The sequence below is a fragment of the Leptodactylus fuscus genome, chromosome 5 (genome assembly GCF_031893055.1).
Source record: "Leptodactylus fuscus isolate aLepFus1 chromosome 5, aLepFus1.hap2, whole genome shotgun sequence".
Lineage (NCBI taxonomy): Eukaryota > Metazoa > Chordata > Amphibia > Anura > Leptodactylidae > Leptodactylus > Leptodactylus fuscus.
The window spans coordinates 201427059-201449955 of record NC_134269.1 but is presented as its reverse complement, the minus strand read 5'-3'; the positions used below and the strand labels follow the sequence as shown (position 1 = coordinate 201449955).

At 44.3% G+C, this 22897-nt stretch overlaps 1 protein-coding gene across 3 annotated transcripts in view; it reads left to right on the top strand.

Annotated features, from left to right (window-relative positions):
* The window catches only part of ACSL6 (acyl-CoA synthetase long chain family member 6), a 102274-nt gene extending 88797 nt beyond the window's left edge, over positions 1 to 13477 (top strand). For all 3 annotated transcript variants that reach the window (XM_075275017.1, XM_075275016.1, XM_075275018.1), the window contains exons 12-21: positions 1298 to 1432; positions 3213 to 3347; positions 4836 to 4931; positions 5702 to 5774; positions 7170 to 7258; positions 8007 to 8123; positions 9082 to 9225; positions 10602 to 10703; positions 11745 to 11816; positions 12847 to 13477. In XM_075275017.1, coding sequence (XP_075131118.1) covers positions 1298 to 1432; positions 3213 to 3347; positions 4836 to 4931; positions 5702 to 5774; positions 7170 to 7258; positions 8007 to 8123; positions 9082 to 9225; positions 10602 to 10703; positions 11745 to 11816; positions 12847 to 12987 — 1104 coding nt within the window. In that variant the 3' untranslated portion in view covers positions 12988 to 13477. The remainder of the gene's footprint in view (positions 1 to 1297; positions 1433 to 3212; positions 3348 to 4835; positions 4932 to 5701; positions 5775 to 7169; positions 7259 to 8006; positions 8124 to 9081; positions 9226 to 10601; positions 10704 to 11744; positions 11817 to 12846) is intronic.
* The last annotated feature ends 9420 nt before the right edge of the window (positions 13478 to 22897 follow it).

The following is a 22897-nucleotide window of genomic DNA, read 5'->3' as shown; positions in this document are numbered from 1 at the left end:
AGGCACTTATATGGCCAAATAACCATTAGGAACTCCTGTGAGGGGGTTACACATGTACTCAATGCAGAGCTGTAGTCACTTCAAATGACTGTATCTCTGGTGTGAGGAATCGCTCAGGTAGATGCTTGTAGCAGTGCAGGAAACAGGGACACAGTCACTGGATTGCACACAAGTTCAGGATTTATTCACATGTAATGCATTACACTGCTTTTGCAAAGCTACAGGATAAACAAAACAAAACCCTTCTCGGCTGAGAAACTAACGTAAACGTAAGGAAACTTTTTCCTGACTATACAGGAGACTGGCCTGGCTACCAGTCTCCCACCTTGGTACAGTACCTGCTTTGGAGGTCCGGTCTGGAAAGTTCAACTCTGTCTGCGTGCCACCCTGCTAGTCTTCACACTCACTCACACACACTGTTATTAGGGCCTGATTAGTCAGCTGACCTCCCTGGTGTGAGTCTTTACCAAACACCCTTTAGCCGTCTGGCTGGGACATACCTGTCTTCCCAGACCACACCCTTCACTCTCTCACACTGGCTTTATACCACCTACAAAAATGGTTCTGGTATCAGAGGAAAGTCATACCGCATGGGAACCCGAACGATAGAGAGTTGGATGGCTAACACAGCACTTACCTGTAGACACTGGCAGACCTCATTGACCTCTGTGCAGGACTTTTCTCTTCACCAGGCTAAATCTCCTTCCAGATGCGAACTTATCCTTTGATAGGATAATAAAGCAGATTACAAAAATGGTCAACAAACACAATGACAACAAAAAGGGGAGTTACATTTTAACATTTTCTCAAACGCTTCTTAGCAATAAATTAAAATTTTTGCTTTATGGGTAAGAACCATTACAGTTATTGCCAAGGAGCATGTGACAATTTTAAATTCTGTAAATGTTATAGTTAGCACTTAAAGGGGTTGAAGAACAAAATATATCCCAGCCCAAAAATATATATAGGGATGGTATACAATATTTCTGTAATAATGCTATCAAAAGGAGCATGCAAAAATCCTCCCAACCGAAGGCTAACAGTGATCATCCAAAAATGAAGATAAAAACATTCAGCACCAAAAAATAATCCAAAAAAATTATAAAACTTTTAATACGAAACTATCACAAAAAGAATGTAAAAATCCAAAATTACCAAGGGAAGGGAAAAGAAATATCCAAAAAGCCACATTTATGTGACGTTACATCACAATACATCAGACTGGTTACTAATAACCCGTGTGTGTATCCAGCTGTCATATTAGAAATTCACTCTTCATGTTTTCTCCTATCCACAGTCCGTAGTCTATTGTCATGGTGGACGCATTGGGTTTTTCCAAGGCGACATTCGTCTTCTATCTGATGACATGAAAACTTTACGGCCTACTATTTTCCCAGTTGTTCCACGGTTATTAAACAGAATGTATGACAAGGTGGGTATGCTCAGCACAAAATACTGCAAATGGAAAAGTATATTCCAACTATGAGTCAGCCAAAGACGTGGGGGGATTTCTTATATGGGTTCAAGGTGATTCAGGGACGCCTCAACCTGTCAGATTTACTGTAGTTCAAGCTAAAGAAACTGGCTTAAATTATAGCCGAAATCTACGTCAGGCCATAGCTGGTATAGATTTCAATGTATGGGACCTCTAAAGATGCCCCTTAAGAGTCCAAAATCAAAGAAGGAGGAATTGATTAAGTTGTAGGAAATGCAAGTCTTAACAAATTCACCCCATTGTTGCTACACCGTGTAAACTGGGTATATTACAGAATGTTATGGCATACTGTATTGCTAAGTAAGCCATGAATATGTCCATAATGGAATTGAGCCTTAAAGGAGTTGTCCGGGATGAAATGATACTTCTACTCTAAGCTAAACACCCTCCCCGCCTAACTTCTAACTTATACGTTATCTGATTTTTCAGTGACATTCTGTTTTGGGACACGGAACATCACCAATGCTAATCCCCACCCACCACATCATACTTACCTGTCCTCCTGTCCAGATCTTCTGGGCTTGGAACATCGCTTCTTTCTAAGGGGTAGGTTCCTCCTCTTCTTGACATCTGCTTGCTCTATTGTTCAAGCGTGGGTGGTCAGCAGACGTCAAGATGTGGAGGAGTCTGCCCCCCAGAATGAAGTGATGTTCAGTGCCCAGAAGATCTGTACAGGAAGACAAATAAGTATGATGGGGTAGGCTGAGTTAGTTAGTTAGTTAGTTAGGAAGGGCTAGTAGTGGGTGAGCTAGCTAGGGAGACAGGGAGGGGGTGTGAAGGAGCGAGAGAGGGAGGATGAGGGAGTGAAGTGTAAAGCATCATGCTAGTTGTAGCATAACAGGAATCTACCCATGTAAACAAATGCAGTGGATGCCCGGAACTCCCAGAGAAACGTGGGCAATTTTACACCTTGGTGAAAACTGAACAAGCCATCTAAATTTTAGAATTTACAGCAGGATATCTGAGTCACAGTTCTCCTTTACTGACTGAATAGTGAATTATCTTCCTTTCCACTGCCATGATATATAATAATTATAGAACTGTTATATCTTCTCACTGTTGGACCATGTAAACTTTGCGGTGGCTGAATCCTTCTATTTTGAGTGTCTGAATTGCTAGGGCTTCTTGTCGCATAATCTGCTTTAACTCTAGTACTATTGGTCACGGCTGTGTCCTGTGTCAATAAGATAAAGCTTTTCTTCCAGACACTTAGCTACAGACAAGGAGGTATCCATCAGATACAAGACATAGTAATGGGGAATAATGGGGAAGAGTTATCAAAATGGTTGCAAATGAAAGGTTCCATGGCCAGCGGTGTAAGAGCTCCATTTAACCATGGATAACCATGTTACACCTAACAAAGGGCAAATTAAAGGGTCCATTAGCCATACAAAGACTCTTAGAAGAAAGTGCATTCAGCGAATGAAAAATATATAAATATTATGTTCTTCACTATTCTTGCTTGGCGTCTCAAGCCATCTATATATCGAGCACGGTGTATCCTTCTCACGCACACATTATTTGTATCCTCCAAACCCACAATACAAATGACCCTTTTTCAGACAATTGTCCAGTTCTTCTAAAGTCTTGACAATGAGCAGTTGCGATGCTGCCGTTCCTTGGAGATACCTTCTTGAATGAGAAGGTCTAGTGATTTTCTATTGTTTAGATGAATGGTTCCTAACACAGCATTGTCTTTCCTCTTCCTCTGGGCCAGATCTTTAGTCAAGCAGATACACCAGTTAAAAGATGGATCCTTGAATTTGCATCTCGACGGAAGGAAGCTGAAGTCAGAAGAGGAGTCATTCGGAATAACAGTCTATGGGACAAACTACTGTTTAATAAAGTTCAGGTAAATAGAAAAGGAAAACATTTTTCCAAAAGTTTTACAGATGGGCTTGAAAGGCTATTCTTCTCTTACCTTTATTATTCTGATCCGCACCACCGTTTCTGAGAAATATCTTCTTTCTTCCTTATGTAAATGAATTTTCTCGCACCACTGAGGACGTTCCCCCACACTCAAACAGCACTGGGGGCGTCCACAGTGCTGCTTGAAAAGAAAACTCTCCAATGACGGCCTCTGTCTTCTTCTCCACTTCTTCCTCTTCTCTCGTGCTCCCATCGCGTCTTCGTCCAAAAGCACCGATGTTCGTTGGACATTTTTCTATGCCGAACAGGAGAGGCCACATGAAAATGGCCGACTGTGCATGTCCGTTGGCCACTTTCCTGTGGCCTCACCCATTTGGACACAGGAAAATGGCTGATTGACATGTGCAGTCGGCACTTTTGGACAAAGACGCGATGTGAGTACGAGAGAAGAGGCGGAGAAGAAGACAGAGGCCGACGCTGAAAAAATAAATAAATAAAAAAGTTTTGAGAATCAGAGCTAGAATTAGACCTGGGCATTTCACCTATGTCTGGCGGCCACATGGAAATATATAGAGAATTGGTGTGCCTGTCTGACCACTGGACCATTCTGTATGGGAGCATAATCCCCCTATTCTCATGATGGGTAGGATATCTGCAGACAGGCCCCCACCAATCTGTGGATAGGTTGCTAAGTTGGAAAAATTCACTTACTTTAATGTCTTTTGAGTCAATTTACCTTGGAGGTTAATGATTTTTCCAAGGAAACTTATAGAACATGATGTAGGAGGGATGGAAAACTTATCTAAAGGCTTATACAGGTAATGCTCTGCTCACCTAAAAGATTTCCGGTTCCTTGGAATGACTACTGTGCTTATGATGTTTTATACAAAAAAGGAAGAAAAGAAATCTTCAAGAAATTCACCTGGAAAAAAAGAAGCTTTTCTAAGTCTAAGCCCAAGTACGGTAGTCTCACCGATAAATAATTAAGTGCTATATTATATCTTCTGTATCCATAAATGGAAATCCATTAGGAAAAATTTATGTACTCATCCTCCTAACATGAAAAAATTGTGGTCTGCATTTAGTTTTATTTGAAGCCGCCCCTCTAGTCACACCCAAACCTTATCCATCTATACCCATTACTACTCCCAGAAGCAATAACATTCTCCTTATTATTTTATGAAGGCCTCGATATCCATCATATGCAATAATTCATGTTGGATACAGCGGTAAGAACCTGGACGTGTAATTTTAACAAATATTTGATATACGATTATATAATTCATTATAATTTATGGTTTTTGGTTTGTACAATAATTATTAGAGTCTTTTCTTAGACTGTTAATTCTGATTTTTATAAATACATCTAGAATCTTCTCATTCATGTATATAATGAAGATCATGACCATAGGACACCTGGTATATGTCCTTTTACCTTGACCTAAGTAACTGTTTTGGTTTTTGTGTCCAGGCGAGTCTTGGAGGACGCGTCAGAATGATAGTAACGGGAGCAGCGCCTGCATCTCCCACGGTTTTGGGATTTTTACGGGCAGCACTGGGCTGTCAGGTAAGAATAAACAGATTCCTGCCAGGCAAGGACACATTCTGAGAGTTTATGGAAGGAGACCTTCTGTGACCATTGGGGAAAGGAGATGGGCCCTGCTGTGACCACTAGGGAAAGGGGAGTAGCCCTGCTGTGACCACTAGGGAAAGGGGATGGGGCCTGCTGTGACCACTGGGGAATGGGAAAGAGCCCTTCTGTGACCACTGGGGAAAGAGGAGGAGCCCTGCTGTGATCACTGAGGAAAGGGGATGGGCCCTGCTGTGACCACAGGGGAAAGGGGAGGAGCCCTACTGTGATCACTGAGGAAAGGGGATGGGCTCTGCTGTGACTACTGGGAATGGGCTCTGCTGTTACCACTGAGGAAAGGGGATGAGCCCTACTGTGATTACTGAGGAAAAGGGATTGGCTCTACTGTGACCACCGTGGAAAGGGATAGAGCCCTGCTGTGACCACTGAGGAAAGGGGATGGGCCCTACTGTGACTACTGGGGAAAGGGGAGGAGCCCTGCTGTGACCACTGAGGAAAGGGGATGGGCCCTGCTGTGACCACTGTTGTATGAATTACGGTTGAGCTGCCACTATTGTGTGAAGTAGCCACCATCATTTGGCAGGGAGGGCATAGGGGCCACTATGACTACTATGCATGGTGATAGACATAGCAGAGATTGATGGGGCAGTAGTGAGGGGCTCGGCAGCCAATATTTTTTCATTCTTCAGCTTCTCATCAATTAAAAGTATTTGGTAAGTTATGACTGTTTTTGATGTATATCGCAGGTATATGAAGGATATGGGCAGACAGAATGTACAGCTGGGTGCACATTCACCACTCCTGGAGACTGGACCTCAGGTAGGACTATACTGTGGTGTAAGGGCTTTAGTGAACAGATTTACCGTTTCTTTCAAAATGCTACACTGGAGTACTACAACTATCAGAAGGCCTTGGCTTGTTAGGTAGCTAGTACTAATAATATTATAGACCTTTACTTCAGCTTTAGAAGATTGATTCTTCATAGCTGACCTTCTATCCCCGCGGCTAGGAAAGTAATACACAGCTGCTCTCCATTCCTATCGCCTTTCTGATCACCTCCAAGCATATGACGTAATACAGTATCGTGCGGATCATAAAAATGTATGCTTAAGTCACAATATCATAAGCAGACCATATACATATTAGATGATTGTGGGTCAACGCTGCCGATTTCAGTGGGACCAGCCGACCATCTAATATCTATGCAGGCATCTCAATAAGGATTAGACTTTTGGATGCCTCACGGTTTAGGGGCACAACCCCTTTAAGGGAGCAGTAAGTGATGTCATTTGTCCTGTCTTATCGCACAGTAAAGAAATAAAAAAGAGAGCACCGAGCCATGCCTGGCGGGATAGCGTCCCAATTGAGGTGGCACAACAAGAAAAATAAAAGAGACTCTCACCTTATACCTTAAACATATTGTAAACACCCTATTTCTGGGTATAGGGCTTTGGGGCAGCTGGTGTCATATACGTGACGTCTCCACGACGGCGTATAAAACTGAGAAAGGAACAACCAACGGCACCTTGGGATCCTTGGACAACCAGATGGTGAACCAGGATGGCCTGATGCACAAACACCGCGAGACCAAAACGCAGTCAAACTTGGAACCGAAAAAACCCACAGTGTGTGCGATTTTGAAAATTCTCGTGTTTTTGCAAATCGCAACATGGTCAATCCTACCTTCTAAGGTTTTCATCTAGGTATAATGGAAGCAGAAGATCCGCGTGGCATGGGTGGGCTGTTGCAGCATGACTCTTTTAGGGTAAGTTCACAGGTAATCAATGGGAGCCGCTCAGGAGTTTTTTCCGGGACCCGGAAAAGCGAGGTGCTCATTCTTCAGGCGATTCGGCCTGAAGACGCTCCCTCCTCCGGACTAGGCCCATTCATTGGGCCTAATCCGGAGCGGAGTGCACAACTGGATGCCGGTGCATTGCATCGGCTTTCAGTCGCGGCTACCCGGTTTTTGGCTTCCACCTCAGTTTCCGGTCCATAAATCTCCGTGTGAACTTACCCTCAATGTAACTTAATGGTATAAGTCATGCCTGCAATCTACGTTACATTGAACCACCCAAGACAACATTCTTAAAAGGCGTATGTCTCAATAATTTTGGCAAATCTCATGCCAGTGAAATCCACTATGTATACTCTTACTATACAGGTAATAGTCATTGTGTTACCTAGTTCACTGCAGAAGTTTCGTGTCATTCGCAGGACATGTAGGTGCTCCATTACCATGCAACTTTATCAAACTAGTAGATGTAGAGGAGATGAATTATTTCACTTCTAAAGGAGAAGGGGAGGTATGTATGGTGCTGTATACAGTAAGTCCTATGTATTACTCTAATTTGCTTCGAAGGGGGTTTTCACAAGATTATAAAAAAAATTGCCAAAAAAGGGGGTAAATGGCATAAAGTACTTACATATAATATTCAGTCCCCACCACGCCAGTGTCACTAGTCAGTTGTTGTTTACTTGGCTGTAGCAATGATGTGTGACAGCTACGGACAGTCGCCAGCCTCAGCAGCGGCCACGCGGGTATGTAGACATATTATTGTTGCAGACAAGTAAAGAGTCCTGGAGTGGCAGCACTGCAATGGTGGGGCAGTGAACAGGTGAGTGATAAGTTGTTTGTTTAATCTAGAAATTTTTTTTTTTCCAATGAGCATCCAAATGACTGATGAATAGTTTCTGGCGTAGATGGGTGATAATGTGGTGCACATTTGGTGCAAGGCTTTCCGTGTGCCAAATCTCTCATTCTGTGCCTTCCGCCCGACATCTCAAATACCAGTCTTAATAACTCTGCCCCATTGAGTATTTAAATACATATTTTTCACTTAAATACCCATTCACTGTATTAATATTTTGCAAACTACAGATGACACTCTGAACCCTAACCCCAATCCTCGGCGAATTCATGACGCGTTAGGAAGGGCTGATAGAAGTGATGACTTGAGCTAGAATTTGTTTGGCTATCTTTGTAATACACTTATTCAATGATTATCTTCTGAGTTCTCAGTACTTATATAATACGTCGTTGTCTTCATGCAGATATGTGTAAAAGGACCCAATGTATTTAAAGGATACCTTAAAGATAAAGAAAAGACGGCAGAAGCTTTAGATCAGGATGGCTGGCTTTACACTGGAGACGTTGGAAAGTGGCTACCGGTAATTCACATTTTTCTACTATGTGTAATAATGATGTCCTATCCCTGGGATAGGCCACTAATACCAGATTGTTAAGGGTCCAACTCTAAAGCCTCCACTCACTAGTTAATTGAAGGAGCTGCAATGTTCTCATGAGCACCATGTTGTCTTCTCTGCTTACCAGGCACAGCTTTGTAAATAAAGATGCAGCAAAAAAACAGATATCACTAGCTAAAACCACAGTATGAGCTGCTGCATATAAAGCAAACTCCCGTCTGTGCTTTTACCTAGTGATATCTGTTCTTTCTTTTTTATAGCATGTACTGTGATCTTGGTGGTGTATGAAAGCTGAGGATCTCCGCTTCCATATGACACCAGAACCATATGAAATTTTGAAACCTCATTAAAAGGGGTTGGCCCACGAATCAGTCTTATCCCCTATCTTGTTCTAGATCAGATTCCTTACCCCCACAACAGTTGGACCTCCGCCATCTACAACTTATCTCCCATCCTGTGGATAGGGTGTACATTTGGGTCATGGGCACTTGATATTTTTCTATATTGTGTAAAGCCTTGTGCAGACATCTCCTTTTACCTTTGGTGTCCTGATTGTCTTTTCGGTGATGGAGCCCTGATTTTTACTACTATATCATAGCATCCATTCAATTCCTTATACAGCATGTCTTATTCTTGTCCATTTTTCAATGAAGACGTGATCCATGGCTGTCTATGGGATTAGTGAAAAACGTATTAAGAATTCATAAGACTCCGATACTAAATAGGAACATGCTGACGCAACGCTATGTTTAAAAATGAATGTCAGTGAAAAAAGACAAAACTGTAAATTCTACCCACATCATTGCTCTTTAGAGGTTTCTTATATAACAAATTATGTCAGATTATGGGTAGAATATATAATTTAAATGGCAGCATAGGCTTAATGTTACCTAAACATTGCTTTTTTTTCTCCTGAATTCAGAATGGAACACTTAAGATTATAGACCGGAAAAAACATATCTTTAAACTTGCACAAGGAGAGTACATTGCACCGGAGAAAATAGAGAACATTTATATACGTAGTGAACCCGTATCCCAAATATATGTCCATGGGGACAGTCTACAGGTAGGTGCTGTCAGTATAATCCATTATTTGTATTGTAACCTGTATTTTTGGAAGCAAGCCCTATTGAATTAAGCACATACCGCACCTGCCAAGGTCTGCTACATGTTGTAACTAAGGTAGGTCTGTTAACTCCACTATATCTAATGCTAATGCTCGACCGCTATACAGAATAATAAGGCAATAAATAGATTAAAATACTGGCAACAGCTCCTTTCACCCCCTACTCTCTCCATAGACTTCAGTGTGTGAGGCTGGATATAGGGACTGGTGTTATTAGAGATGTCTCAGTGAAGGGAAGGAGGAAGAGAGTGGCCTAATAAATGGAGAAGGATAATAATATACACAGTCCAGTCACATTAATATGGCCACCTGTCAAAATCCAGAATAACCACCATTGGCAGTGCGGACCGCTGCGAGACGTGCCGGAAGAGAGGGGATGTTGTGATGATGATCACTGGGATGTTGAGCCATGCCGACTCCAGTGCCGTGACCAGCTGTGCTAGGTTACGCGGTTGAGCATCCACCGATCGAGGTGGTCCCACAGATTCTCGATTGGGTTCAAGTCCAGGGAACTTGCTGGCCAAGGGAGTACGGTAAACTCTTTCTGGTGCTCCTCCAACCACGCACGTACATTGCAAGCTTTATGACACGTCGCATTGTCCTGCTGGTAGATGCCATCATCCTTAGGAAGAACAATCCACATGTAGGGGTGAACATGGTCCGCAAGGATAGATGCATGCTTGTGTTGATCCATCGTGCCTTCCACAATGATGAGTGCACCCAGATGGCTGATGACACGCACCTTCTTGGATTGGTTATATAACGTTGACGTCAAAAGTAGGCGGTGGTCACATTAATATGACTGGACTTTGTATGTGTGCTATTTATTTAGGAAAAGAAGCTTCATAATTGCAAGTACGCTTTAAAGAGGTGGTCCCATCAATACAAACGGCAGTAAACAAGCAAAATATGTATTTGAGTAATTTTGTAAGGTACTCTCATTAAAGGAAATATATGCTTGCGAAAAAGTTACAATACTCTGCTTACAATAGCGCCCCCTGTGTTCAAATTTTGTAGGTCTGTCATAGTTATTCTACTAAGACTCTGTTAGCCATGAATGCCCAATAGAATACAGTACAGCTTCTGCTGTGTCCTCCTCATTGAAGGAAGCCAAGATATCGTTTAGGCTGGACATAGGCTTTCATGGCAGAGAGAAAGTTCGTTCCTCATAGCCTGACTAGACTGTCAGAAACGCTCTTCTGATGGTGAAGAGATATTGATTACAATAAAAATTTTGTATGGTCATCAAGGTTAAAATAGTCATTACAGAAAAAATAAATAAATCTTTGCTGTTTTCTGTATTTTTTTCTCATTAGGCCTTCTTAGTTGGCATTGTCGTTCCAGATGCCGAAGTAATGCCAGGATGGGCGAAGAAAAAGAATTTTGAAGGAACCTTTGCAGAACTATGCAACAATTTGGTATGACTGTACCCCCTCGCCTAAGCATACTCACCCGCCACCACTGCACGACAGAGCACATTATAGTGATAGACAACATACTTTGTTATGTAGGTCGCTTTCATAGATTGACAGTCACAGTCACGCAAGGTCGCCCCTTGACATTTCTAGCCACTGTCTGCATTATGGTTACCTGCAGGCAAATCTGGTACATCAGACCTTGCCGAAGAACTTGCGAGCGGATCCGGTTATGCATAAATGGTTATCTTTGTATTGCTTCATCGGTTTGTCCCATATGTGCAGTGTACACGCTGAGATTTCCAAAAACTGTGTGATTTTGGAAATCGTGGGATGTCAATTACACCTAAAGGAAAAACCAGTGGTTTCACTATAGTGTGGGGAAGGTAGCTTTGTAGAAGTAGTGGTGCGGACCCAACCAGTCAGAGACACAAATTTTGCAGCAAAAAACGTTTTATTTTTAAAAACAGCAAAATAAATAAACCTTTATGTCAGGCACAGGATAAGTAAAATAAAATACAGCCTTAACTTCAGGCAAGAAAACAAACAAAGAAACCCTGCTCGTCTGAGCACTAACTATACAGAAAATACTAACTGTACATGTGGCTTACTACCAGCCACACAAATCAACCAAAACAACACTGTAGGGTAACAGCAGGCTCTCAATGTCAAGACAAACCCAGTCACTTCCTCTTCTCCCAGAATCTGCCCTGACGTGCAGGCTCTGTAACCTTTTATGGCCCAGTAACAAGCCTTTGATCCTCTCCTGGGCTGCAGCTTATTCAAGATCCGCCCTGGACCACACATATGTCAGGAATCTGGGGGAGCTATACTGTGACTCCAGCACTCTGCCTGTCACCTTCTCACAATAGGTATAATGGAAGCAGGAAGTCTGCAAAGGAAACCTCAGCGGACTTGCCTCAAGGAAAAGGCGTGAGGTGTTGCCGACGCGTTCTTTCCCGCAATGCTTTATTTGCTTTAGCCCACATGGTGGGGCCTTAACTTAAAAGAAATTTTAGTAATATATTTACTTGTTTTCTGTAGGAACTTAAAAAAGCAATAATGGCTGATATGGTCAGACTTGGAAAAGAGAGCGGGCTCCATTCATTTGAGCAGGTAAGAAATGTTATAGTAGCTGTAACTGCCTATAGAGATATCACCACTGTTTTCAACTTTTACCCTCTCCTCCTTCATTCACCCACTTGTAAAAAAACATAACGGAAGCGTCCATCATGTTTGTTACTTTTGTAATGGAAGAAAAAGTCCTGCATGCTCAACTTTTTCTTCCATCTCAAAAGTAAACCAACATAATGGAGTAAAGCTTCCTTCATGTTTTTTACATTAGAGTCAATGGGATTCTATTACCGCCTGTCACTCTACTACCGCTAATGTCGATTGTTCTTATCCTATGTTGCTAAAGGGATCCTATCATTAAAATGACATTTTTTGTCCCTAACACATAGGGATAGCCTTAAGAAAGGCTATTCTTCTACCTTTAAATGTCTTCTCTGCGCCGCTATTTGGTAGATATCCGGGTTTTCTTCGGTGTGCAAATGAGTTCTCTTGCAGCACTGGGGGCGGTCCTCAGCACTCAAACAGCACTGGTGGTGTCTCCAATGCTGCGAGAGAACTCTCCAGTGCTGCCTCTATCTTCTTCTGGAATGTCTTCCCCCTGTGTCTTCTTCCATCCTGGGTTTCAATCTTCTAGGACCCGGGCAGAGCAGACTGTGCATGCCCACAAGAAAATGGCCACTTACACCAGCTTGCTGTGTAAGCGGCCATTCTTCTTGTGGCCATTGGCATGCGCAGTCTGCTCTGCCCAAGGCCTAGAAGATTCAAACCCAGGACGGAAGAAGAGAGAGGGAGAGGGGGTTGTCCCAGAAGAAGATGGAGGCGGCGCTGGAGATTTCTCTTGCAGCATTAGAGACGCCCCCAGTGCTGTTTGAACACTGAGGACCGCCCCCAGTGCTGCAAGAGAACTAATTTGCATACCGAAGAAAACCGGGATTTCTACCGAACGGCGGCGCGGAGAAGACATCTAAAGGTAGGAGAAGAATAGCCTTTCTTAAGGCTATTCCTACGTGTTAGGGGCAAAAATGTCATTTTAATGATAGAATTCCTATAATAATTCTATGTTTTATTACAGGTGAAAGCAATCCACATCCACAAAGAGATGTTCACTGTACAAAACGGTTTGTTGACCCCAACACTCAAGGCAAAGAGACGCGAACTCAGAGACTTCTTCAAACAAGAGATCGAGGACCTTTACGCTACTGTTTCTGTGTGACAAACCGGACGACCGAACCAGTAAAACGTTCGCTGTCATGCTGAAGTCTTACCGATATGTGGATACTTTTTTCCCCCCTTTTCTTTTTGGATTTTATTTTCTTTAACCCGGTTATGGTCCAAGTGCTTGGAATGCATAAAAGCGATGAAAGAGATGAGAGGTTAAATTAACCAGTTCCTATTTTTCTGTTCCGTTACTAGCATGTACTGTACAGCGGCGGCAGACGGAAGGCTAATACTGATAGTACAGTGTGCCAGCACAGCTTCAATAAGGACACTTTGTTTTTAAGCACAGAAAATATTTTAGAATTAAACTACAGTCTAAAAAGTGCACGAAACATAAAAGAGACGAAACACTGACCTGTTTTCTGGAATTGCAAGGACGGCCGTGTCCTTTTTATATAGCGGTACATATTGCGCAAGCTGTGTAAAATGTTTAAAGATTTCAAGAGATTAATAATTTTCAATAAAATAACTATAATGGTATAATTTACAGGGTTACTTGCTGTGTTTATTAGAGATGAATTGCTAATACAAAGACTCATTGACCATTGCACCATTTCTTGCACCTTTTTGGCCAGGCACACGGTTTAAGCCTCGGCGTTCCTTGCCAAAATTTTGTAAACATTGTGCAATTGTTTCATCAGATTTTGCAGCCGCCCCTTTTTGTGCCTGGGGTAATTCATAAATACATCATAATATGTTACGCCAGATAACCCGCACCTGCTTTCCCTTGCAAAGAGACGAGCCTTGTGTGAAAGCCATCAAGATAGGCGAAAAAAACCAAATGATAGGGGATGTTGTGATGATGTCACTGGGATGTTGAGCCATGCCGATTCCAGTGCCATGGCCAGCTGCGCTAGGTTATGCGGTTGAGCATCCACCGATTGAGGTGGTTCCACAGATTCTCGATTGGGTTCAAGTCCGGGGAATTTGCTGGCCAAGGGAGTACGGTAAACTCATCCTGGTGCTCCTCCAACCACGCACGTACACTGCGAGCTTTATGACACGTCGCATTGTCCTGCTGGTAGATGCCATCATCCTGAGGAAAAACAATTCGCATGTAGGGGTGAACATGGTCCGCAAGGATAGATGCATACTGGTGCTGATCCATCGTGCCTTCTATAATGATGAGAGCACCCAGATGGCTGATGACACGCGCCTTCTGCAATTGGTTATTTCACGTCGATGTCAAATGTAGGCGGTGGTCACATTAATATGACTGGACTGTGTATATGTATGCTGGGCAATGTCCATATATACAGAGTAAGAGGAGATACTGAGAATTATACCCGTATACAACATAGGAGAAGTGGCACTTTGCAGTGTCCATATATACAGAATAAGTGGTTGTTCACACTACTGCTGGTGACCATCAGTAGTGTCCATTAATGTCTGTTAGGATAGGCATACTTTTTTGGGGTTTTTTTAACAGACACTATCAGAATGCGGTCAGTGGATAATAGACCCTGGTCTATAGTCTCTCACTCTGCCAAATCAGTATCCCTGCGCTATGCTGAGGAGGTCCAAAAGACCGAAACAGCGCTGTCCATAGCTGGGAATCTGTTCCTTTTGGGATAGAAATACTAATTTGGCAATAAACTCCACAACATGTTAGTAGGCTTATTAACTGAGTCATGCATGATGTTAAGGGGGCTGTGCCTAGAGGGCAGCATACAGAGGCACTGTTCTCCTAATTACATCCTGGAGAATAGATTTGCATATTTTTTACCCACTATCAGAATGGACATCCTATGGTTGTGTGAACCCACCCTAGGAGCAGATACTGAGTATTACACACAGTATACAGGAATAGAGAAGTAGTACTGTGCACCGTTCATACTGTATATACAGAATAAGACCAGATACTGAGTTATACCAAGTATGTAGGACAAGGGTTGTGGTACTGTATAGTGTCCATATATACAGCATAAACGTGAATACTGAGAATTACTCATAACATACAGAACTAAAGAAGTGTACTGTGAAGTGTATAGATATACAGATGTAGTAGAATTAACCCAAATGTCTACAATTGGTAAAACCTCCGCAGTGTGATATCTTATCACAGGACACAACAAAAACCAATGAAAAGCCATTGGGTATTTTTCAATTACTTTTCATAGTTTTTTTGTGTTTTCTTTGATAAGATATTACCCTGCAGAAGTTTAATCATGTCATGTCATCTAGGTGTAGAGTTAGGCCAGCCAGTATCCTTCCTCTGTGGTCCCCTCTCTTATCAATCACATTGCAGGTGCCCTGATAACCAAATCTGTTACCACTGGTGGAAACTGCGTCCTCACCAGGACACATGAGGTATTACATTTTCAAAGGAATGGGTGACTTCTATAATACCCGGTTGCTCTAAGCCGTCCAAAACAAAAACTCCTGCATTGAACTACAAGAGCAAGAGCGGCCTCCCAAAAATGGCCGCCGGCCGGCATGCGCAGTCAGCTCTACTAGTGTCTCACTGGCAGAACCAACTGCGCAGGCGTCGGAGGTGACGCAGGAGGAAGACGACAGAGAAGGGGAGGATCCAGCCAAAGATAGAGGCATCGCAAGATTGTGTTCTCGAGAAGCAGTGAGGACGCCCCCATCGCATTTTCAGCGCTGGGGCCCGCCCCCATATCACAATTGGTCTTGACCTGAGTCATCTTGTGTCTCTTGACAGATTGACGAGTACGGACCCCAAATCACTTACAGCATTGAGCCAATCTGAAGCATGAAGAAAAAGTAGTATGCAGCAGATTTATGAACACTGGTGTATGTAGCATAAATATACCCTGCAGGAGAGGTTCAAGACTCTACTTAAATCAGGCGTACCCTCCAAGAGACCTTGCGCCTGCACACTGGGATCATCTAGATTTCATGGATCATATAAAGGGATTCTATCATTAAAATCACATTTTTTGTAGATCACACATAGGAATAGCCTTAAGAACCGCTATTCTTCTCCTATTTTAGATGTCTTCTCCGCGCCGTCCCGGGTTTTCTTCGGTATGCAAATGAGTTCTCTTGCAGCACAGGGGGCGGTCCCCAGCACTCAAACGGCACTGGGGGCGTCCCCAATGCTGCGAGAGAACTCTCCAGCGCCGCCTCCTTCTTCTTCTGGAACACCCTCTCCCTGCGTCTTCTTCCATCCTGGGTTTCAATCTTCTAGGCATGCGCATTTGGCTCTTCCATCGGGCCTCGGGCAGAGGCTATGCAGCACAAAACAGAAAAGGTTGCAAATTTTTGAGCAAAACTTGCGTTGATCAAAAAATCGGTTGCTTTTTTTATGCCTTGTATGCCAGAAAACTGGCGCACAAGGCATAATAAATCTGCCTCTATGAAAATTGTTGTATATTCACGTTACTAACCTGTTTTTGTTTTTACCATTTCACCTGTTTCGACTACAATGGATACACTAGACCAGGGGTAGGGAACCTTCGGCTCTCCAGCTGCTGTGAAACTACAACTCCCATCATGCTCCATTTACTTCCTTGGGAGTTCTAAAAACATTAGAGCAAGTATGCATGCTGGGAGTTGTAGTTTTGCAACAGTTGGAGAGCTGTACGTTCCCTACCACTGCATTAGACCCTGGTGGACCTGCATTTGGTCAACAACTATTCCTCCAAACTCTCCCATATACACAGTAGGCAGCAAGGACCTTGTGTCATATCTGGTGTATAGACTCTCAGGTGAAGGGGTGGGGGTTGTCTTCCTCTGGATCATTGGGTCCAGTGGCGTCATCTCAAGACAATAGCAGACTGACCAACGTGAACGTAAAAAGTTCTTTGGCGTCCACCAAGCCTGACCTGAGAGTCACAGTGACCATTCATTTAAGGGTCCAGTATAATACAACCAGCACCGCCGCTAACAGCATTGGTCAGTGCTCGCACAAATGCACTTTTTCTCCAACTCCAATATGTGGTTTGGAAGGCAGGAAAGCAAAAAGGAAAATCAAGAAATGTTACGTGTGTGCCTTGGATGTAAGCAGTAGGAGCCAAAGTAGGCAGCAGCACAGGGCAGGCACTCTGTAGCTTCAGAATCAGGGGTTGCTGTGACTTGCAGTACTTCAGCAGCATGCACAGTACTACTTCTCGCACAGTACTACTTCTCTAATCCCCTGTAGTAGGTATGTGTAAAGCGAAAGGTCTTGGTGGAATAGATAATCCGCTGTACTACACCTGGTCAAGGCCGCTTTAACCATAGGGCCAACGGTGCACTTGCACTGGGCCCTATAAGGGTAAGTTCACACTGGGTTTTTTGGACTGGATTTTGACGCGGGAAGCCACCTCAAAATCTGGCTCAAAAAAATGCCTCCCAATGCTAGCCGCGACTAGATGCCAGTGCTCCAGCATCCAGTCGCGGCATTCTGCTCCAGATTAGGCCCAAATGAATGGGCCTAGTTGGGAGGGAGTGTCGCGCCACGTACGCCGCGGTGGATTCAGCCACGGAATCCGCAGCAAGAAAGGGCAGGTCGCTTCTTTTTTCCGCGAGTGGCACAAAAAAGCTAGCAGAAATTAGAAGAGAATGGAGGTCACTGAGGGGGGCGTTATACTATGTGGGGGCCACTGAGGGGCATTATATTATATTGGGCCACTAGGGGGCGTTATACTATGTGGGGCATTATAATTTGTGTGGGTCAGGGATTTCTAAATTGTAGTGATTGGGGTCAAGTTATGAAACCTTTGCACTCTCCATTACTACATATTATAGTGCCCCCCTGTATATACTGTCCATAACATGCTGATACTCCACTATATACTGCTCCTGTGTATACCCTCCATTACTATGTATCTAGTACTCCATGACATACTGATAACACACTATAACAAGGGTAGGCACCTTTGTGTTCCAGTCGTTGTGGAGCTACAGGTCCCAGCACGACCAGTGAATGCTGGAAGTTGTAGTTCCACACCGGTTGGAATGCCGAGGTCTGCTGACGCCCTGCTGCCCCTGTGTATACTCATGTACTACATACCCCTGAATTTACATGTGGCTTATACGGTAGGAAATTCCTTCTGTGTGCTACCTACACCCCCCTCCCTCTGTATGATTGGTTTGATCCACTCCCTAGCACCGGTTACCGCTCAGCACGCTGTAGTCCCGCCCCCAGTCCATATAAGGAGATGGGGCGTGGTCGATCCCCTGCGATTTGGTCCGTTGTAAGGCGGGGAAACGCCAGGGACGTTCGTTCACACCATGCGGAACAAGACGGAGACCAGGCCTGGGGCGTCGCCCGATCCCCGCACCAAAGCCGTGAGACGCCGCCTGCTGGAGAAGCATCGGAAGAAAAGTGAGTTCTCGGTGTAATAGCTGTGCTCCCCCCTCACTGGCCTAATAACAGTGCTTGGTAGGCCCCGCCCCCAGTGCTGTGACCACACCCCCTACTGACCTAGGGCAATGTCACCTGTGCCAACATGAAGTGACTGCACTGTGTGTATGGGCACCAAGACTCTGCATGTCCTAGTCTTATAGCTTCATTATTTGGGGTTATTCCTTCGAGGGACCTAATAACTGAACAGGTTTAAAAACAGCGGAGCGCGGTGACCCCATGACTATAATAACTGGAGCCCCAGGGGAGGTGGACAGACATAAAAAATGCTACTCACCTTCTCTGTGCTCCGTTCTCTTCTGCCTGATGTAAGAGACTGCCGGTAGGGCCTTAGGGGTCACGTCGGGGGACGCCCCCAGTGCTGTCTGAGCGCTGGAGACCGCCACCAGTGCTGTGAAAGAACTAATTTGCATACAGATGAAAACCGGGATTTCTACCAAACGGCGGCGCGGAGAAGACATCACACGGGCACAAAGGAGGCGGAATCCACTTCATAATCCACCCCCTCACAATGGTGGTCTATGGAGACCGCTAGCGCTCTTTTTTTTCTGCTAGCGGCATGTTGCTGCTAGTGGAAAAAAGAAGCGAGCTGCCCTTTCTTCAGGCGAATGCTGCGGCGTCCGCCTCACGGCAGCAACCTCTGGTGTCGTCCCATTCAGTTGAGCCTACTCCGGAGGGTAAAGCCGCGACTGCCGGAAGTCGTGGCAGGTGGATTTTGGCCCGAGAGTGACGCGGCTCCTCTGTGGTGTCTTTACATCTGTGGCCCAACACACGATGAACTCTATGTGGATCTCAGCATCCGCAGGGCGCAAGAGGACTGTATTGAAAACGAACGAAGAACGAGCAGCGGGTTCCTTATCAGGAATTCCCCGTAGCTTGACGTTGTTTCGGCGACCTCTGATTTCCTGGTCGTCAACCTGTAGGAGGAGAGATCTATTAAGAGCTTGTTGAGTAGTCAGGAATGGCTCCACATTGGTCAATGGAAGCAGTCTGCCGTTGTTGAGTAGAGACCTGTTCAGAAGGGGAGTGAAGTTCTGACTTAATCTCTGAAATAAGACTCTCCTGTTTCGCCTCAACCCTGAGGACAATAGTTTCCAAGTCCGCTTTAGTCGGCAGAGAGCTGAGAAGGTTCCAGATGTCCGCCAATTTAGGACGTTTAGATCTGTGGCCTGTTGAAGCTGAGAGAAGAGTCCGACATGTCAGAGGAAGTCGGCGAGCTGAGAGCAACAGCCGGAGTCACTGAAGCTCCTTCAAGAGAAGGTGCAGACATACCAAAGTCCATCCTAGAGAGGGCAGTAGGGGCCGAGGGGCTCACAGGCTGAGGAAGAAGCCGAACCCCTGAGTCCAGTGCGGGGGGTGGTTGAAACACTTGAGGTTGGAGCAATGCTGCAGCAGCACAGGCTTGTGATGTCTGGCAAGGTCCCCCAGACAAAAAAACGCATGTGAACCAGGTTTAAGCCTCTTTTATATACAATCCTATCTTGCCTGTTTTGACGTGGTGGTGGCTCATACTGCCAGTCACAGCAGTCAGCGCCACCTACTGGAGATCCCCATCATGCCAGGCAGTGCCTGATTGTACCCACTCAATTCTGTCATCTACCCTAGAGCTGGGCAGTGCAGTTGACATCTATACTGTTCAATATTAGCACATCTGTACCAGTGTGTTCACTGACGCAAGTTCGGTACTCTTTGGACACCCGCCACTGGATCACCGTGTCCTTATGGTAAGTATTTAACACCTCCTTTTGCTTGTAGGTTTTTAATGAGCATCTGCACATACAGTATGGTATTTTGCTTTCTTAAAATCTTATTTCTTTATTTTAGAAGGAAAAAAGTCCAGATTTTCATCACTGGGAAAAATAACAGAAGAAAACACTGGGTCAAACAAGACGGAAATTCAGGAAGAATCCACATACGTACGGTACGCTCAGGGTTATTCAATTTCTGCATTTCTATTTCAAACAAATAGCACTGTCGGCTTTCCCGGTATGTGTCCCGGGGCTGGCGCTATCGGTGTTGTTAATTTCGGCACCGATATCTCCCCACTGTCAGGAAGACGTTCCTCATAGCTCAGCGTTATCGCAGGGCCCCCTCTGACGGTACAGGGCTATGGACGAGTACAGTCAGGGAGGGTGTTTCTAACTACTGCCCTGTATTGATGCTTAGCTATGAGGAACGGCCTTCTGACAGTGGGGAGATATCGGTGCTGAAATTAATGTCAGCAATATCTCAAGCCCCAGGGCAGGTACCAGGAATAGTGGTATATAAAACTGCATATTCATGAAGATATGAAAGGTCAGAAGGGCGGTGTCAGAGCTCAGAATCACACCTCACAGGCTCCTGCCTGACTCCGCCTACTTGACAGTAGAGAGCCTAAATTGAATATCCAACACCAAAACTAACAGATTGCAGTGGATTTGCAGTTTTTTTTAGGGGAATTTGCACCTTTTTGTTAAAATAGGCGCAGACAGAAGATAATTCCCCCGTTGTGTTCTTCTTATTCACTCTCTCCTTAATGTTGCCTGATCCATGTAGAGTAACCTTTACATTTCTATATGATTAACTTCTATTCTATTTTTAGCGATGGTGAAGATGAATCTTTAAGTAATACGGAGGAGAAGCCGCCACTTAACACTGACCTTTATAAAGAAGTAAGTGGTGCTTGAACCTTACGACAAACTGGATCACCTTTATAGAGAAATTCTGACGTATTTGCACTTGGGTCCTAAGAAGTTCATTAAAAATGGAAGTCTAATGTGACCTTTGTTTTGATATATTTCCATAGGATGCTGTGATAGAGGAGCGCTGTTTGATTAGTATTAGGGGATCACCCCCAACTCCTTCCAAGGCGCAACACTATGGCCTGGATTTACTAATGGATGACGCAAACTTAGGCAGTCTGAAAAAAAACACCAGTTTTATCACAGTGACTGAAGCTGTATCTTATACCATCTTTTTAGTTGGCTTACATTGAGCCAGAATTTTTTGACACTACGTGGGCGCACTTAAGACACACGTCCTCTTTCTTAGAATCCACTCCCTCATGTCTAGTATTCCCATTTAGTTTTAGCCCAAACTAGATGCACCGCATTGTGCCAAAAATGTCATTTTAATGACGGTGTCAAGTCAGAAACGCAAGAGTAAATTTTTGAATCAAATAATCTTAACCCACTTATGTGGGAAAGCCGTCCATGTCCTAAAAATTGGGTCAGTATGGAAAAGTCCGTACAAAAGCATTCCCACCAGTTTTAAGTAAGTTACTAGGCTAAGCCTTTAACTTGTAGCCCTTGGGCTTTACATGGTTATTGTAATAAGAGGGGGTTAGAGTTAAGCCAAAGTCACCATGTAGCCTTAGTTGTCATGATTTGTTAAAGGGGTCGTCTAGGACTGTGGACATAGATGACGGCTATATGGATCCATGATGTACACCACCCTCAGCTTCCTAGTGAGCTCTGACATCCCCTTTAAGCAGTCCGTTGGGATTGCATGTTCCTTAGGGTCCTACGTAGCTCACCCATGCTTATTTCATGTATTTGGTGTCAGATGAATGCTGCATGTGTATGATGGATGGCTGCAATGGACATTAAAGGGATTCTATCATCGAAATGAATTTTTTTGGAGATCACACGTCGGAATAGCCTTTAGAAAGGCTATTCGTCTCTTACCTTTAGATGTGATCTCCGCTGCGCTGTTCCTTAGAAATACCGTTTTTTTACCGGTATGCAAATTAGTTCTCTTGCAGCGATGAGGGAGGGCCCCAGCACTGAAAATGCTATGGGAGCATTTCCACTGCTGCTCGAGAACACGCTCCAGTGACGCCACTATCTTCGGCTGGATCCTCCCCTTCTTTCGTCGTCTTCCTTCTGCGTCACCTCCGACCCCAACGCAGTTGGCTCTGCTAGTGAGACACCAAAAATGGCCGCCGGCCGGTATGCGCTGTCGGCTCTACTAGTGTCTCACTGGCAGAGCCAACTGCACGGGCATCTGAGGTGACGCAGAAGGAAGATGACAAAAGAAGGGGAGGATCCAGCCAAAAGATAGAGGCGTCACTGGAGCGTGTTCTCGAGCTGCAGTGGGGACGCCCACATCAGCGCTGGGGCCCACCCCAATCGCTGCGAGAGAACTAATTTGCATACCGGTAAAAACGGTATTTTTAAGGAACGGCGCAGCGGAGACCACGTCTAAAGGTAAGAGATGAATAGCCTTTCTAAAGGCTATTCCGACGTCTTATCCACAAAAAAGAGGTTTTAATGGTAGAATCCCTTTAATAGCGGTAGTATGAACAGGGACCTAACAGAGACTAAAAATACACCCAAAAAGCATTCAGCATTGTAGTGACCAGAGGACACCCATAGTGAAGAGCAGAGGTCTGGCCTTAATATACATTAGTCTGTTTTTTTTTTTTTTTTTTTTTTTTTACATTTGTCATAAGGTTCTGAATTTCTTATTTCTTATTGGTATTTGCAGAAACCGGAAATAAACGAAGTGAATTCTGCTCCTTCAAGTAGCAAGATTTTAAGAGGTAGGAGACTGTATTTTTTTGCTTCTGACTCAAGCCAGCGTCATAGAGGGGGCGGAGCCTAGTGGGGGG